This window comes from Mus musculus, chromosome 9, assembly GCF_000001635.26.
Source record: "Mus musculus strain C57BL/6J chromosome 9, GRCm38.p6 C57BL/6J".
Classification (NCBI taxonomy): domain Eukaryota; kingdom Metazoa; phylum Chordata; class Mammalia; order Rodentia; family Muridae; genus Mus; species Mus musculus.
The window spans coordinates 116,024,559-116,042,143 of NC_000075.6; the positions used below are offsets into that span (position 1 = coordinate 116,024,559).

The 17,585-nt window shown below is 44.5% G+C and overlaps 1 protein-coding gene and 1 pseudogene across 4 annotated transcripts in view; one reads left to right on the forward strand and one right to left on the reverse strand.

The window, feature by feature from the left end:
- Gadl1 (glutamate decarboxylase-like 1) overlaps positions 1–17,585 on the forward strand; it is a 191,506-nt gene that overhangs the window by 139,888 nt on the left and 34,033 nt on the right. For all 3 annotated transcript variants that reach the window (XM_006512319.3, XM_017313627.1, NM_028638.1), the window contains one exon: positions 6,183–6,272. In XM_006512319.3, the coding sequence (XP_006512382.1) occupies positions 6,183–6,272 (90 nt within the window). The remainder of the gene's footprint in view (positions 1–6,182; positions 6,273–17,585) is intronic.
- Gm9385 lies at positions 15,973–16,563 on the reverse strand (annotated as a pseudogene). Its single transcript, XR_379934.4, has one exon. The product of XR_379934.4 is annotated as a predicted pseudogene 9385 (transcript).

A 17,585-nucleotide genomic window follows, 5' to 3' on the forward strand; every position in this document is an offset into this window, starting at 1 on the left:
GAGGGTGTTAGATCCCATGGTGCTAGTGTTATAGGTGTTTACGAGCTGACTGAAGTTGATCCTGGAAATTGAGCTCAGAGCCTCTACAAGAGCAGTACTTTCTCTGTTAACAGCTTACCCATCTCTCCAGACCTGTGGGTATGGTTTTCCCTGGAGAAGCCAGCTGGCTCCTATAGCATGGGAGGCTTCCTGTATGGCCCTTCCAGAATTTCTACACCAGGGTTTTGGGGTTTTGTCCTCATTACTGGTCCTGCAAATTGAGACAGAGTCCAAAGACACTGCACGTGTGCCCACCAGGCTGCAGCCCAGCCCTGCTGGAAGGACTTATGTTTTGGATTCACATTTGCCTCCCTTGATTTTTTGTTTCAAGAAATAATGTAAACTTAGACCTTCAATTCTACATCTAAGTACTAAGTTAATTTTAAAATGGAGGAGAGTAAGAAAGGGAGAGAAAGAGAGGAGACAGTGAGAGGGGGAGAGAAATGGAGGGGGAGGGAGTGGGAAGGGGCAGGGGCAAGGGCAGGGGGAGGGAGGGGGAGAGAGTACTATATTAGAAATTGTAAATGAGTATAGGGAAACAGAGCGTCTAGCACTTGAATGCCTTTTCCTGAAAAGAGCTAAAGTAATGTCTCTCTTCTTGAAGATGATTGAAAGTTATCATTTCAAATGAATCCTGCATTATTCATGCTCCCCTGAAAACCATAACTCTGTCTTTTTCCTGTGTTGGATCTAAGATCAGATAGTTATTTTCCTAGAGGTATACTCCTCCTTAGACTCCCGCTCGCATTTTCCATTTCAATCTCGTGCGTGAGTCTGAATTATTCACCTTTTTGGGTTTTTTTGTCTTTCTGAGTTCTACATTAGGAAGTGTTATTGGGATTCATAGACTCTAGAAGGACATCTTGTCGACCTCCTGTGCATGGCAGGAAGCCTCACAAAAGAGCCTGCGTGGCAGGGCATCCAATTGTGCTTGAGCAACTTCCTGCTATGGAGAGCCCACTGGTTCTTCCTCTTGCAGCTAGACCTGGATGCCCGCATTCGTTCCAGCTGTGGCTGCCCACGTTCCAGCTGCAGCTGCCTGCATTAGATCTCTAGATGCCCACGTTTGAGCTGTGGCCACTTACTCACCCTGTGGACCCATCACCTGGGCCTTACTCAAGATCACTTATCTCACACAGCTTGATGTGATCATAGTTACCTCATTAATTGCTAAAATCTAACACATCTCATTTAAACTTCTTGGACTTCTGTTGTATTTTACATAGTTACCACTCCATCTTGAATCTTCACCTGCTATGGTTTCTTTGACTTTTTTTTTTCCTTTTCAGCTTTGGTGCAATGTCCTCTTTGTCTAATACCATTTGGATATCTGTCTCTAGACTTTTGTCCTTGGTCCTTTAGTCTGTCAGCATAGTCTCTCAAGCATCTCTCTTATTAGGTTTGCTGTGTGTTATCTTTGCCTTTGGCTCCACCCTTGACTTTTGTTTGCTTAGCCCATAGTTTCCTCTAGACCTCTGACTTGCCATTCCTGAAGCTGAAGTAGCCATTTTTTCTTACTGAAAGATCACATTTTTCTTTGGGTTTTTAGAACCATGATTGTTCCGAGCAAAATTCTTGGGACCTTATCCCATCTCCTCTTCCTTCTGCTCATCTACTTAGTCTTCTCCTCTCCGTCTTGGTTAAGAGTCAACCACTTCTCAGGTAGGCAATGTCATTCCCTTCTCTCTAAATACGCTCTAGCCAATCTCTCTACACTGCAGCTTGATCAGTTTTCCACGGGCTAAGTCACAGGTAGGCTGTCACTCTCCTGTGACTGCACACTGCCTCTGGAATCAAGCAATGCCTCCCTTCCCTCCCCAAGCATGGCAAATGGAGAAGCCCGCTGCAAAGCCAACACATCTCTGTTTCTAGTTCAACTCCACTCCATTAAACTCTGCCCCCACCTGCTCATTCCTTCTAGTTTTCTGTCCTCAGAACACTCTGGTGTCCACTGATGCATTATCCATGTCTTACATTATGAGAAATCTCTCTTTTGATAACACTCACCCATGGCAGATGAGCCATTGCACCTCCCTTCCTTGGGAGTCTCTGAGTTTCTGGGCACAGGCATATGACATAAGTAATTTTCTCATTCTAATTTCTCCCCCAGTTTCTACCACAGAGAAATTCTGCTTCTGATGCTGAGCAATGTGGTTGGCCTTCTTTGGATGCTCTATATATCTTAGGATTTCCTTTCAAATATGGTATCCAGAAATGTTCCTAGTGATTTGTCTCAGCTAGTGCAGATTTTAATGAGGCTGTACATCCACTTGAAAAGGACATCTCCTTCTACCAGGTTGGCCCCAAGGAATAGTCATTAACCTCACAGAGTGCCTGCTGTGTGGCAGATATGCTACCCACTACTGGAAATAAATTCTCCTTTTGCTCGCCCAGCTGAGCCTATGTGCAGACTGCCATCTCCACATTACAGGGTAGGAAGCAGAAACCCAGAACATGTGGCATTTGTACAAGCCATGACATGGAGAGGGGATAGGGAAATGGCTCAGTTAGTAACATGCTTACTGTGCAGAAGGACCTGAGTTCGATGTTTTGCACACATGTAAAAAGCTAAATGCATGGTGCATGCTTAGAATCCAGCACTGAGGAGATTGAGGCGGATGGGTCCCTGGGGCTTATTGGCCAGCCAGCCTGGCCTAGTGACAAATTCCAGATGAGTGAGAGACCCTGTCTCAAATAAGAAATGGAAGGTACCTGGGAGATGATGCCTGAAGTTGACCTCTGGTCTATGTACACACACACACACACACATGCACACATATACACACACATACACACACAAACACACACACATGCACACAAACACACACACATGCACACAAACACACCCACATGCAACACATGCACACACACGTGTACACACACACACACACAAATATGCATATACATGTACACACACATATACACACATGCACATACACATGCACACATGACCTAGTGTGAGTTTAAAATTCTAGTCTTGTGATTCTACACCCTGGGCTTTATCTGTGGTTCTATTTTTAAACAGTTTCCAGTACTACAGCCTTGGTTTTAAAACTTAGAAATATGAAATCTGCCTTGTCAGCTTCTCCTTCCTTCTATATTTACATAATTGATTATCTTAATCTGTGCTTTAGAGTCTGCACTTATACTGAATAAAATACACCACGCTGCCTTTTTGTTACTGTAAAGATAGTGTAAAAAACAGATATGCGTTGTTTTGCAGCAATTTAACAATAACCATCGATGAGTGCTCATTTATACGTCAATGACCCTCCCTAGTAACCAGAGTATGATGGAAGGCTGTCATTAATGGCCCTTAGAACAGGAGAACAATGTCCCTGTTGCTACTGTTTGTCCCCAACTCTCCTCTATGTGGCCAATGTCCCTGCTGAGGCTTCAGAATGTCACGGTTTGTTGAGAACCTAGACTGAGTGTGCTCCCGTGGTGCTCAGAGAGCATGCTCTGTGTATGACAGAAATGAAGCGTGAGTGTCATCTGTATGACTCTGCTCTAAAAGCAGCCATCAGCACATTGACGCTCTGGCAGAAAGTCACCGCACTCGATGGAAGCTACAGAGGGGACAGTAGAGGAAAACTCAAGTATGCTCTTTGTGGACATTCAATGGCATTTTTCTACTCGCTTATTTTGGAAATGACTGAAGTGAATTTATGCCACCAAATGGAGGATCAGACATCCCCTAGTGAAATGTCAAAAGGGTTTTATGCTTTGTTAAGTGTTACTTCAGGGAGCCATGCCATTCGAACGAGAATGTGTGAGCAGGGGGGAGAGGGCACAGAAAATGTTACTATCTCAATTGTCACAGTGGCTGAAAGACAGAAAGGTGTACAAGGAAACAGACTTGAACAGCCTGGGCCTGACTTGAGACTTAGCTCGTCTGCCACACAGACTATATAAATATGTGACATGGTTAGAGTATTATCAGCCAAATAACAATGAATAAAAATTGATGACATATCAGGGTCCATTCAAAAGGATAAAAAATAAAACCAAAGTGACCCAGCAACTTGAAGTGAGAAAGATATAAAATATATAAACAGATGAGAAGAAAGATATATAGATGATAGATAGCTAGATAGACGAATACAGCAGTGCATAAGTGCATACACACACACACACACACACACACACACACATATATATATATATATATACATGCAACATATGTATATATTTGTACACATGGGAAATACACACACACACACATACACACACACATATATATACATGCACATATGTATATATTTGTACACATGGGAAATACACACATACACACACACACACACACACACACACACACAGAGTGATGAACAGAGACCAGGAGGCATAAGAGATGATATCTTAGGAATCAGATAGTCCCCTAAAACTATACAGGCATAGTTGACTTATAGAGCCATCATCCCTTCTAGAACTGAGATAGCGCCTAGGAGGAGGAGATATTCCCTGACAGCTGAGAGGCAGGTCCCCTTGGAAAGAGAATGAATGTGGCTGACAGGAAGGCAGAGTTCACTGAGATGTCACCTTGGCAAGACTCACTAGAAATCTACATTATGCTTCCTGGGGGAAGCCATCTTCCTGGAAGGACCACAGCTTGGCAGTAGCTGCAGGCCACTCATAGAGGGCACCTGTCAAGTCACTGGAGCAAAGTGTCTGGCTGGTGACAACTCCTACCCTCTGACACTGCCTGGGCAATATGCCAGGAAGACCTGCCATTTTGCTGATGTCCCTAAAGCAATAAATACTTGTTTTTGGACAGGCGGCAGTTGAAAACAGCTCATTTTTTGCATGGGATTCATGAAATGTACATAGTGCCCCGGGAAGAGGCACTTCTTCTGTTAGAGTTTCTCCAGCAGGCCATTGAGGACAAGATGTAGTATGGAATCAGGCAATAACAAGGACATATTTACAGGGCCCAGTGCCATCATTGTAGAGCACCAAGAAAGAGGAGTCTTGGAGCTGAAGGCTGATACATTTATAACAGACACCAGTGCTATTCGGGAAGGCTGCCTTTGACTTATAGATCGATTCTTGGAAACAAAGATAGAAAGCAAACTATGATTTTTCTTCCACTTTCTAATTAGTGTTTTTCTAAAAAAAAAATATTCTTTTTAAGTGATCAAAGGATGTAGGAGCTCAGCACAGTTTATCCAACAGGGCTAAATCTATTATAAATCAGATGTCCAACTGTAAAACTTGTAGATTCATATTATAAAACATTGTCTTGTGATAAAAGTGTGTAGAAATTGAGCTGAATTACATGGCCCTTCCCTTTGTGAAAACGACTCTATAGTTTAAAGATTTGTAACTCTTTCTTGTTGTCAATTCCAATGAGAATCTTGGAAATTTCAAAGATGAAAGGGAGCATGGATCAAGAAGTTCTCGTGGTGAGGCTGGAAACCTCCCTGGGCTCTCAGCGATGACTTCGAGCCCCCTGACAGCAGAACCCCATGAGGTCCCAGTCTTGATCTTAGCATACGAGATGCTAGCTGTTTATTCGTTCTGAACTACGGCAGACTTCATAGTGGGCATACAGACAACCCTGGAACTAGTAAGAACTGTGTGCATTGGTTACTGGCAAAAACCTACATTTGTAGTGAAAAAGTACCAAAGATGTCTCAATACTGTTAGTGCTGAGGGTCTAGCGAAGAAGGTGGATGTCATCTGTAGTAGTTCCTGGGAACAAGAAATTGTAGCTCTTGTAGCTCACTGGAGTATCTACCCCACAAGGTACTCAGTGCTGACTGAGTGTACTTATGGTAGTCTCTGGCATGGCCAGTCTTACACTGAGCTTCAGTGAAGACAGAGACATGGCATGTGACAGTGTGACAACAGTATGTCTGTGTGTGTGTGTGTGTGTGTGTGTGTGTGTGTGTGTGTGTGTGTGTTTAATCTGAGCCTACCCGCCTACCCTTTATGTAGAGAAGAGAACTGTCTAGATTCAAACTCCAGTAGTGTGTTGTCAGAATTCACAGAGAACTGCTCTGCAGGAGTTTGGCTTTTTTATAAGTCATACACACTTGATGACTCATAAGAGATTATCACAGAGTTTAAAAGCCTTGGATTAATTACATTCTACAATGAATCTTATGGTAATAAAGGAGCATTGTGTGTTTTCTAATCCTCAGCCTGAATATACCAATGTTTGCTTTTGGTACATTCCACCGAGTCTCAGAGAGATGGAGGAAGGACCAGAGTTCTGGAGAAAGCTTAGCTTGGTGAGTAATGAGTGGGTTGTACTTTTTTCTTCTTTTGATGAGACAAGTTCAATGCTCCTGCCTATTGGTCCGCAGATAGCTCCATGTGTGACTGCCTCTTGAAGTCACAGAGAAGTGTCTCTATTCCTGGTGTTTCTCTCAATAGAAACTGATAGCATGCCAACAGTTGTAAACTATGTTCATACCTAGCCCATTAACTTGCCAGATCAATACACACACGCATACACAAACACCTGCGCTGTGTGCAAGGTAGCTGTAGACTTTCTTAGACATTCTGCCCCCCCACCCAAAATGAGTTTCAGAAAGTGTGATATGTTTTCAGGGTTCACAGTCACAGCTGTGGGACAAATGGCTGAAGCTCTCAATTCTGTAATTCTGTGGGTACATGGAGCCATCTTAGAATTCTGTCATCTTACTTGAAAACATTCAAAAACCAAAATCTGATATTGTTATTGTGGGGAAGGTGTCTCTGGCTTCTTGTATTTCTGCAGGAAAAAAATCTATTGAGATAGATAGATAGATAGATAGATAGATAGATAGATAGATAGATAGATAGATGATAGAATATGAGTGTATTTGAGTAGAAGAATATTTATCCAAACATTCCAAAGAGATATTAGAGTGGGCTACCCCAGGACAGGCCTGGGGAACCCAGTAGATTCTGTGTTCTGGATTCTAAAAACATTTTTAATCAATGCTTATGATATTTGTGGTATATTCATAGGATCAGGGGATCCTTTGGTCCTCAGTGGTGGTTTGAATGAAAGTAGTTCCCATACGTTCATAAGGAATGTCATTGTTAGAAGATGTGGAAGTGTGTCACTAGGGGTAGACTTTGAGGGTTTCAGAAACTCAAGCCAGGCCCAGTGACTTACTCTCTCTCTCTGCTGCCTGCTGATTGGGATATAGAACTTTCAGCTATGTCTTCAGGACCATGTCTGTCTACAAACCGCCATGCTTCCTGTCATGATGATAATGGACTGAACCTCAGAGCCAGTAAGCCAGGCCCAATTAACTGTTGTCGTTTGTAACAGTTGCTGTAGTTGTGGTGTCTCCACACAGCAACAGGAACCCTAAGATTCTTTAACATTGTGGTGGGCCGGATCGATCTCTCTTGTATAGTATTTCTTCCCATGATCCTCTAGAAAAGCCCACAAAAGCAGGTCATGTCAGAGCCATGTGGCAAGCAATAATGTGTAGGCTATGGAGTGAACAAGCTACCTGAAGTTTCAAGGATTCTTAACCACAAGGGAGCATGCTGACCATCCAGAGACACCACTGCTAATATCCAACTGCCGTATTCCTCAGTGACATCACATCTAACTCCTTGCCTAGCCTGTGCCAATACCCAGTCAGCAACATCCCATTCTCTTTACCAAAACAGCCTGCACCATGCACCCAAGAGTCTTGGAGGAAAAAAAAAAATAGAGGATGCTGAGCCTGGATTTTCAACTGAAAAAAAAAAATGTGCTTGAAAGCATGTTCATAGGGCTTGAGGTCTCTCAATGGTAAAGGACTTGCCTGACATTCCCCTGTGGTTTCAAAGCCCTGAGTCCCAGCCCAGGCAATGTAAACAAACAAAGGTTTCACATGAAGCCATGGAGAGCTGACAGTGCACAAAAGGAGCCCGGCAACCCTCACTTTGTTTTTCCAGACAAAATCCTGCCTCTCCTCCAGCTTTCCAAGGACTGTGCAGCCTCCTTAGTCAACATTCCTTATCCCTTATCCCCACTGCGTATTGAAATTATACTTGGGAATTTCAGCCATGTGATGCACACATTTAGGAATTCGTGTGTTGGTACCTTTACAGCTAGACAACTCCCTCTCTCTGTATCTTTCCTCATGAGGCAAGCAAAGAAGACTCCATCCAAGTTCAAAAAAGCTCTCCCTGGCTTGCAATCCCTTTCCCCCTCTCACTGGAGAAAACACTAATTATTTAAACAGCTTTTGACAGTTGATAGCCCTTCAACTTGCCCTTTGAAGGAAAAGAAAAGGACTTACCAGGCAGGCAGCTGTAAACATTTACTGCGGGCTGGATGGGTTAAGCACTAGAGAGACAAATATCAAAAGAACTTGGTCTACGCCCTTGACAAGTTCATATGCAGGGATAGAGCAGGTTAAAAGGCCACCAGGAGTGAGGAAGATAAGCTCTGCTTGCAGCAAAAGCAGAGAGGGCAGACCTCTGCTTCATCGTGCAACCCTGGCGTGGAGCCTTAAGCAGCAGAGAGATGCCAGGGAGGGAAGAACTAAGAAAGAAATAGATCGCAAGAAAGCTCTGAGTGTGAAGACCATGAGAGTCAAGAGAACGGGCAAGCCCCAGGCTATAAAGGGGCAGTGATGGATGTGAGCATAGCCCACAGAGCTTGGCTTGTTTTTGTTTTTTGTTTTTTTTTCCATAAGCAAATTTAGAGGGAGAAAGCTTTCCATTGCCTGAGAGTTACAGACCAGTGTGGCCGTACCTGATGGTGTGACCTCTCCCTTGGTCATCTCTCTTTATCCATGACACATTTATGCCCCTGTACTGTAACACACTATATATGCCAACATAATGCTATCTCCTGTCAAACCTGAGACCAAGGAGAGTGGTGGGTAACTTTAATTCTAAGTTGATTAGATTAAAGAACACCTAAGGCATTGGTGGAATATATCTTTGGGTGTGTCTGTGAGGGTATTTCCAGAAAGTTCTACCCGCAGATGGAAGATCTGCCCTAAATATGAACAGCACCACTCTCTGGATAAGGGGTCCACACTGAATGCAAAGGGAAAAGTGGGCAGAGCCCTAGCTTCTGTATCTCTATCTTCTGAGTGTGGGTGCCATGTGAGAAGCCTGCTGCTGCGACCTCTGGTGAGCCAAAGAGTCCCTCCCTCTCTCAAATCATCGCCTGTCCCCAATTTGGACAGAAAGAGGGTGATTTTTGGGAGTCACGTGGCACCAGTGTCCTGGCTTTGCCATACAGTCACTTTCACTGCAACAAAGTCGTCAGGCCTTGAGATCTGGCTGGTGTTATGTCTCAGGATGTAAGTAGGTAAGAACTGTGAGGCTACCCAGCAGATGGTACCTGAGCTGCGAGGGAAAAAGGAACAATGTTTTGTGAGTCTGAGTGAGGATTAGAAGAGGATTTTTCACCTTGATTGATGGAGACGGAGGTTGTTGAGCGGAGCCTGAAGAGAAACCACTTCCAAGTTGAGAAAGATGGTCACAGGCCTGAAAAAATCATTTTTTGGTTGTTAAGAGAATTTACATAGAATGTCACATTTGTGTTTCTTTGATTCAGTGCCATGGCGCAGACAGAGATTAAGATAAGTAGACGGCTTCCTGGAATGAGTGAGTGTAGGATTGGTTGTGTCTGCCTTCTCCTTTGCTTCAACTCTGAGAAAATTCAAAGCCAGTAATGGACCTTGCGCTAATCACAAGTACAGTGACCAACTGAGACTTACAGGTGATGGGCCCGCAAGGTGAGGAAGCAGCAAGCGGGTCAGAGCAGGAAGCTGGGAGCTCACAGAGGGCAAACCAGAAGCTGGGCAAGGGTGTGGACTCTCAAAGCCCGCCCCTAGCCGTATACTTCTACCAAGGCTCTACTTTCTAAAAGTTCCGTAACTTCTCCAGCTAGGAGCTAAGCACTGAAATACCTGAGTCTACGGGAGACGGTTGTCATTTAAAGCATCACTAGTATGCAAGTTCAAACCAGAGAGTCCCTGAATTCTATGCTTCTCACAGTCACAGGAACTCAAACACACATAAAGACATTCTCCCTTACCCCAGCAATGGAGGAGTCAGGATCCACCACAGCCTGTTCTTTACTGCTAGAGCTGGAGAGAAGGCTCGGCAGTTACAAGCACGTGCTGATCTTCCACGGCCATCTGTATCTTGCTGTTCTTCTATATCCAGCAACTCCCAAATGGTGTAACTCAAGCTCTGGGAGTTCTTATATCTTCATCTGGCCTCTGCAGGTGCTCACATATGTATGGCATCCAGCAGTGATACAGAGAGAAAGAGGAGAGAGAGAGGAGAGAGAGAGAGAGAGAGAGGAGAGAGAGAGGAGAGAGAGAGAAGAGAGAGAGAGAGAGAGAGGCGCCAGCCTTCGGGTCTCCCCATTCCCCTTGCCCGGGTTAGTATCATACCTTTCCGTCATGATTGCTTCTGGCCAGTGACGCACGTGCTGCAGGCGGCCTTGGCTTCTTAGTTAGCCTTTTCTCTCTCTGCACGGGTATTTGCTTTGCAGATGACTTTGGAAAGAGAGAGGTGAGTTGTGAGAATGTACCTTTGTGATTTATAATATGGACCCACTTACAGCACGCTCAGAATTTATTTCCTCATTTATTTTCGACAGAGAACCACAAATGGAAATAAAGCCGAAAGAAACCCTTTTTGTTGCCTTTGTTTTTGCTCCTCTGGTCACAGGAGCTGTGTAAGGTGACAAGCCACAGAACTACTCGTATGATGGGCTCATTTGACAGCTGGAGGGGAAAATGAATATGGTGTGTCACATGGTGTGTGTGTGTGTGTGTACATGAGTGTGCTTGCAAGAATGTGATACTATTTCTGAGAATGCAGAACTATGAAGCCAATCTGTGACACTGTTCTGTCACCACGTTACCGTGACGTGACGTCTGTTTTCAGATGTCCTCTGTGGATATGCCCCCTTCTGATCCTTCTGGGCATGACTGTATCTGTCTCAGGTCTTCACTTTTTGCCTGACTCCATCCTGTCTGTCTCTTTGCCTCCTAGCGTCCTCCCTCTCTTATTTCTGTTCCTCCCAGCACATCCCTAAGTCTGGTCCTGCTGCATCAGCGCTGGCCTGTGGCAAGACTGGAAATTGTCCACATCTGTGCAGCAGCAGTTGTCAATGCCACCAGACCCAAGGACCACTATTCACAATAAATATTAACATCCTCTTTGCTCTCCCAACAGGGAGAACCAAAGCATGGCATTCTGTAAGGGCTACATGAGATCTCATGTACAACAAAAAGAAGAAAATGGTTAATAATTAGATATATGTGTCATTATATTGCAACATTACTTGTGCCTGGAATCTTCAGACAATGCCTGGACTTGATAGAATTCCCATCCATGCTCTGAGATGCACAGAGTGTGACCTGTACACAGAGGCACAATGCCACAAATAGGTGATGTCTGTCTTGGAAGTAATAAAGATGGTACAGTGTTAGTGTCCACGTTCTTAGATGACACACAGGTTTGTTCAGGAGAAATACTTTTTCTCTTGTTTTACATGTAGTCAAAGCAGCATCTGCTAAAAACGGGCCCAGGGACTGGTGAGAGAGACAGCTCAGTGGGCAAAGGTGATTGTGGTCAGAATTGATGGCATGAGTTCTATCTCTGGGATCCATTTGGGAGAAAAATAGAACTGAATATGGCAAGATGTCCTATGACCTTTACATGCATGGAACATACATAACATACATAGGCACACACACACACACACACACACATACGAGTAAATACAATACATATGTTTAAATGGTCATAGAAGGGCTAAGGAGATAGCCCAGTCAGTATATTGATGGAGTGCAAGCCTGAGGACATGACCTGGGTTCCCTAAACTCACGATAGAAAAGGAACCAAGGGTGGTAGCAGGCAATGCTCATCTCAACACTAGAGGAGCAGACACAGAGGGACCTCTGGGCTTTGCAGACCAGACAGTCTAGTGAGTTCCAGACCATTGAGAGGCCCTCACAACGATCAGTTTTTTAAAGACAATAAAAATAAAACAGTGGGTATTAATACCTGGAGTTGACTTCTGCACTCCCCACATGCTTACATGTATGTACACACGTGCTTACATGTATGTGCATACATGTGTGTACTCACATCCCATTATGAGTGTTGCTGCCTGTGATGAGAGTCAGCAGAGTGTAGGGTTGTGGGTCCCATAGGGCATGGTCACTTCGGGAGGTATAATGTGAGGTGTTTGACTGTGCTTGCCCCACGATGCACCGGGTAGGTGCTGGGCTGTAGGGTTGGACAGCTGGAGCTGGTTCGGGCGTCTGCAGCCCTGCAATGAAGCTGTGGCTGTCTGGTTCTCAGACTCTCGGACATCCAGGCTCTGCTAGAAGCGAAGGAAGAGCTGAGAATGGAGTGCAGGCCCACAGGCTGGATCTTTCCCAGGGCCACGGGAAAAGGGAGAGCTCTGGCTGGTCCCACGAGGAGAGTCCTTGGCTTGTCTGGTGGGAGGCCTTCTACAGGAGATTAGACAGTGGCTCTATAGACAAAGGTCTTCTCCATGGCTCCCCATGGAAGGTCTCAATGAAAAGAGACAGTCTGTGGCTCCAAACCATTTATTGTGGTAGAAAATGGATGTGTAAAACCATACCCTCCTTTTCAGGGTGGTCCTGAGATTAAATACATTTCTTCAGTGAGGAGTGTCTGGGAAGGAAAGCTTATTGGCTATGCCCTCCAGGCCTCAAGGTACCTTATTATCATGGAGGTCTCTGTCTTGAGTCTACAGGATCACAGGTCACATCTCTTTTCTTATTGCCTTGGTCTGAGATGTTAGGAATGCCTTGTGGAGGGGCTTGGGGGCGTTGCCACTATGGGGGGCTACCACTAGTGACAGGGGCCTGGTACTTGGGAGCAGGCAAAGCTCCTACCATCCCTTCAGGGTCTTCGAGGCTTCAAAGCCGTTAGCTCAGCTGATGACTAGGCTGCCTCTCATGGTCCACTGCCCCACAGCAGAGTTCTCTGGGGTTTTTCTTTACCGTGTATGGGGCAGGGATGGGGGTAGGTAGAACACAGTTGCATATTCAGATATATGCATGTGCATGCCAGAGGTCTAGATCAGTCTCCCTCCATCTCTCTCCATCAAATCCTTGACAAGGTTCCTCACTGAACCCAGTTAGGGCAGGCTGTCCAGCCTGTGACTCTGTACCCCCTACCCGTACCTCACCAGTGCTAGGATTACAGGTACCTGTTTCAAATGTGGATTTTCATGTGGGTTCTGGCATAGTAAATTCAGGTCCTCAGGCTCGCACAGCAAACACTTCAGCACTGAGCTACATTCCCAGTCTATTCTCTAAGCTACTTGTGGGCAGACAAATGTGCTGTTTTACTGGAGTCACATAAAACACAGGAAAACCTGAATTTTACATACATTTTCTTTTAGCAGTTCCAATCTTAAAAACTGTTTCCTTGTAAATAGCAGCAGAGTTGTGGGGAATGGAATGCTACTCAGAGGTTCGCAGTTCTTCAAAAGAACAAAATGCTGAGAAGTAACGAAAAAGCCACCTCCAAGGTGCTAGTTAAATATTACTGCGTGACTTGTAGGCAAATTCAGTGTTCAGACAATTAAAATAGATCATTAATTTGGAAAATAATACAAATCAGCTACTATAGCACATGTGTTTTGAAAAATTATGTTCATATATAATGATCGCTCTATCATCTGTATATGTGCATGCATGCATGTGTACCTGTGTGCATGTGTGTGCATGGTTGTGTGCAGGTGTGCTTGTGTGTGTGCATGCATGCACATGTGTGTATAGAAAGAGAGGGTAGACCTCTCTATACTGGTCACTTCTCCCCTTGCTTTGACAGAAAGTGGTTTCAGGAAGGAAAGTTTTACGCGGGCTGGAAGTAAGCAGCTGGCCATACGCGGGCTGGCAGTGGGCAGCTGGCCACATTGTATCCGGTTCCATTCTCCATTTTATGCAGTCTGGAATCCTAGCCCACAGAATGATACCACTCATATAACATCTGCCTCCCCACTTCAATTAATCTAATCTAAAACATTCTTTATAGCCGTGCCCAGAGATGTGTTTCCATGGTGACTCTAAGCCCCATCCAGTTGACAATGGAGATGAACCATCACAGATATTAAGTGTATATAAAATCTTGTGTGTATGTTTAGACTAAGGACAGACAGTAGATGCCAAGTTCTATATACACTGTGTGTGTTTCTGTGTATGTGTGTGTGTATGTTCATTAAGCACTGCCCTGGAGTATCAAATTGAGGACAGAAAATTGGGAATGGAATATAAAGACAAACCAGAAATAGACCCTAGAAAATTCTGTGAGCTTTCCTTGGTGTTCTGATGAATATTTCCTTTTCTGTGGGCATTTCATTCTCAAAGTCCAGAGCCCATTCACAAAATCCTAACATTCTTTCGAGGAGTTAACACACCTTCCTTTGCCTTCCTGAGTGCTCACGACAGACTGCTCGGATTTGCTGTAGAGTCCTGACTAAGGTTGGCCATGTCTAACAGTATCCCTTCTTGTCAGTCATAGAAGAATCAGTTTTTTTCTGGGGCCTTACTGACATCCTTGTTGTCTTGTTGCTTGGTTGTGGATATAATTTGTCAGATGGTCCTGATATCCTTAGGAGAATCTGGGTTGCCAGTGAGCCACCCTTCTAGAGGAGGGTGCCTGCAGATGCATAAACAGGACTCCTTACTACTGTAGGCAGCTTTTCAGGGGTCTTGGGCATGCCCCATTCATGGCTTGATTCATAGCATATCTCCATACTTCAAGACTCTGTTCTTCAATCTGTCAGGGGCATTTTAGAGATGATCTTCTGGTTGCTTTAGTGTATGCTTGTGTGCATATATGTGCAAGTGTGTTGGTGTGCATGTGTTCAGGGAAACTTGCACATCTCCTATTCTGGTTCTGGTTTTCTTTCAGTCATACTTGGTGATGACGGGATACCCAGCCACTCTTTTGGTTTGTGAACTAAAAAATATTTATTTCTCTAAAGACAGAACAGGGTATTTTTTGGTTGGTTGATTTTTAAAATTATTTTTTATTTTGTGTGTATTTGTGTTTTGTTTGCATGTATGTCTGTGCAGGGCATGCTTCCATGGTGTCCATGAAAGCCAAAAAACAAACAAACAAACAAACAAACAAAAAGCAAAAAAACAAAACAAAACACTAGATCCCCTGGAACTGGGGTTGCAGACACTTGTAAGCCAATATGTGGATGCCACAAACCAGATCTGCAAGAGCAGCCAGTGCTTTTAACTGCTGAGACATCTCTCCAGCCCCGGGTTTTGTTTATTGTTAAAAATTTTTAAAATAAGGTCCCTTTGGAAAATTTTTGGTGCACAACTGATTAAATTCTTGAAAAATTCTAGTTTTGGGAGGTACCAAGCTGTTATATTTGCCATATGGTTTACATTTAAGGGGAAGCTAATATAGACACTGATTTTATTTATTTTATTTTATTTGGATATCTCTCTCTCTCTCTCTCTCTCTCTCTCTCTCTGTGTGTGTGTGTGTGTGTGTGTGTGTGTGTGTGTTCACAGAGGGAGGGGCTAGATGCACATGCACGTGTGTCCTTTCAGAGATGCGACATCCACCAGTGCCGTCTTTCTCAGTAGCTCTCCACCTTGTTTTTTAAACACAGAGCTCATCACTGGCCTGGGCATTACCAAGCTAAGCCAAGCTGGCCAGCAGGTCCCAGGGATCCATGTGTCTGTCTCTGTCTCCTTCACACTAGGGTTATGATCATGTACCACCACAGCCAACATTTTTACGTGGATTCTAGGACATCAAACTTAGGATTTCACACTTGCATAGCAAACACTTTACCAACTGAACTATCTTCTCTCTCTCTCTCTCTCTCTGTGTGTGTGTGTGTGTGTGTGTGTGTGTGTGTGTGTGTATGTCCATTTTATTTTATGCAACACTGTAGATAAAACCCAGGACCCTTTGCATTCTAACAAAATACTAAATGAGCCACCCCCAGTCTTTTTTTTTTTTTTTTAGAGTTAAAGATAGAGCTTTATTTCCAACTCTGCTCTACCACACTAGCGTTTCCCACCAACTCTGGGGGCAGAGACCTTCACAGGCTTCACAATCTTTTGTTTAGGTGCTGCCTTTGTGGGGGCCTTGGCAGCAGCCATTGCTGTCTTCTTTGATGCCTGCTTAGCCTTTTTTGCTTCCTTGGCAGCCCTGATAGCCTGCTCTCACTGGGCTTTCCTAACCTCTGGTTTCTGATTCCTCTTGGCCATTATATCAGCAAGAGATGCACCAGTGATGGCTCGTTGGAATTTGACTGCACGGCGGGTTCTTTTCTTTTGAATTTCTTCCGACTGCCCTTTCTTGTGTTTCCTTCTGTAGAGGACAGTCCAGTTTATCTGCCGAGGATTCCTTTTGGAAAGGAATGCTGACTCACATTTTGCATTAAGAAACTGGAAAACCTTCCCGTCGGTCCTGGCGTAGCGCCGCCCGTGTCCCGGGTAGATCTTGTACCCGCTGAAACTGCACAGCTCGACCTTCATGGTGATAGATGTCGGCCTGCCGGGGTAAAGATGGCGAAGAGAAAGAAAGAATCATGGGAGAACCTTCACCCCCAGTCTTAAAATCCTAGAATTTTCATATCTATTTTTATTTTGAAACAAAACAAAACAACAACAAAATTATTTCTCCCATGATTCTCTTTTGTCTATTTATTCAAGCAGGGTCATGTGGTAGTCAGTTCCAACCCACCATCCAACTCCAGGAATCCCTGTGAAATCTACCAAGAATAAAAGCCTCTGTCTCCCTACTTGACCTACAGATCAGAGGTAGAGGTGGGCTGTGTCAGGGCTGCAAACTCGCATCTGCACTGTGTACAGTTAAGATGTCTGGATGCATCTTGTCATTTTCCCATCCCTGGTTGACATGGGGTCTTCTGGTTCCTTGCCTCTCCTGAGACTTGCATGGCCTGAAGACTCTCTCTCCTCCTGGGTATTTCCAATGCCCAAGGTTAACTTGTGAAGCTGCTAAGGGCGGGAAATGGGGAAGTAGGACCAGGGAGGTAAGGCTGCAGGGGGTAAGCACTGTGGAGGGAGAGGTCCCCTTAAGCCTTAGGGTGGCCTATGACGTGTAAGGCCTCAGAAGGATCCCCAAGGTCCATGGGAACCATAGTCATTACTGAGAATAGACTTTCTGCCTGGCCTTTTAGGGCAGTGGTGCAATTTGGATTTGATTTTTATTTAGACGAAGTAAAGGATTGTGACATTTCTTGAGCACCTGCATTTACAGGGCAAAATTCATACCCACAGCACAGCCATTAAAGAGATTGCACTGGACACAATGAGGATTTATTGTTGCAGAATTAAGAATGGACTCTGTGCTAAAGGAAAAATAAAGGTTCTCCGATTATCTTTGAAGCTCTTTTGCCAGTGCCAAAGCTGCCCCCTGCTGGTGGCTCGGCTCATTGCTTTGTTCCTGGATGGAAATCGACATGCAGAGCTGTGGACTAGCCCTGTGGAGACAATGTACAGAGTTGCAGGATAACCACCATCAGGACCAATCAAGGAGGCAGTGCAGGGAATTTGCAAAGGATAAACCTGCTATTTCTCTTCCCATCAGTATAC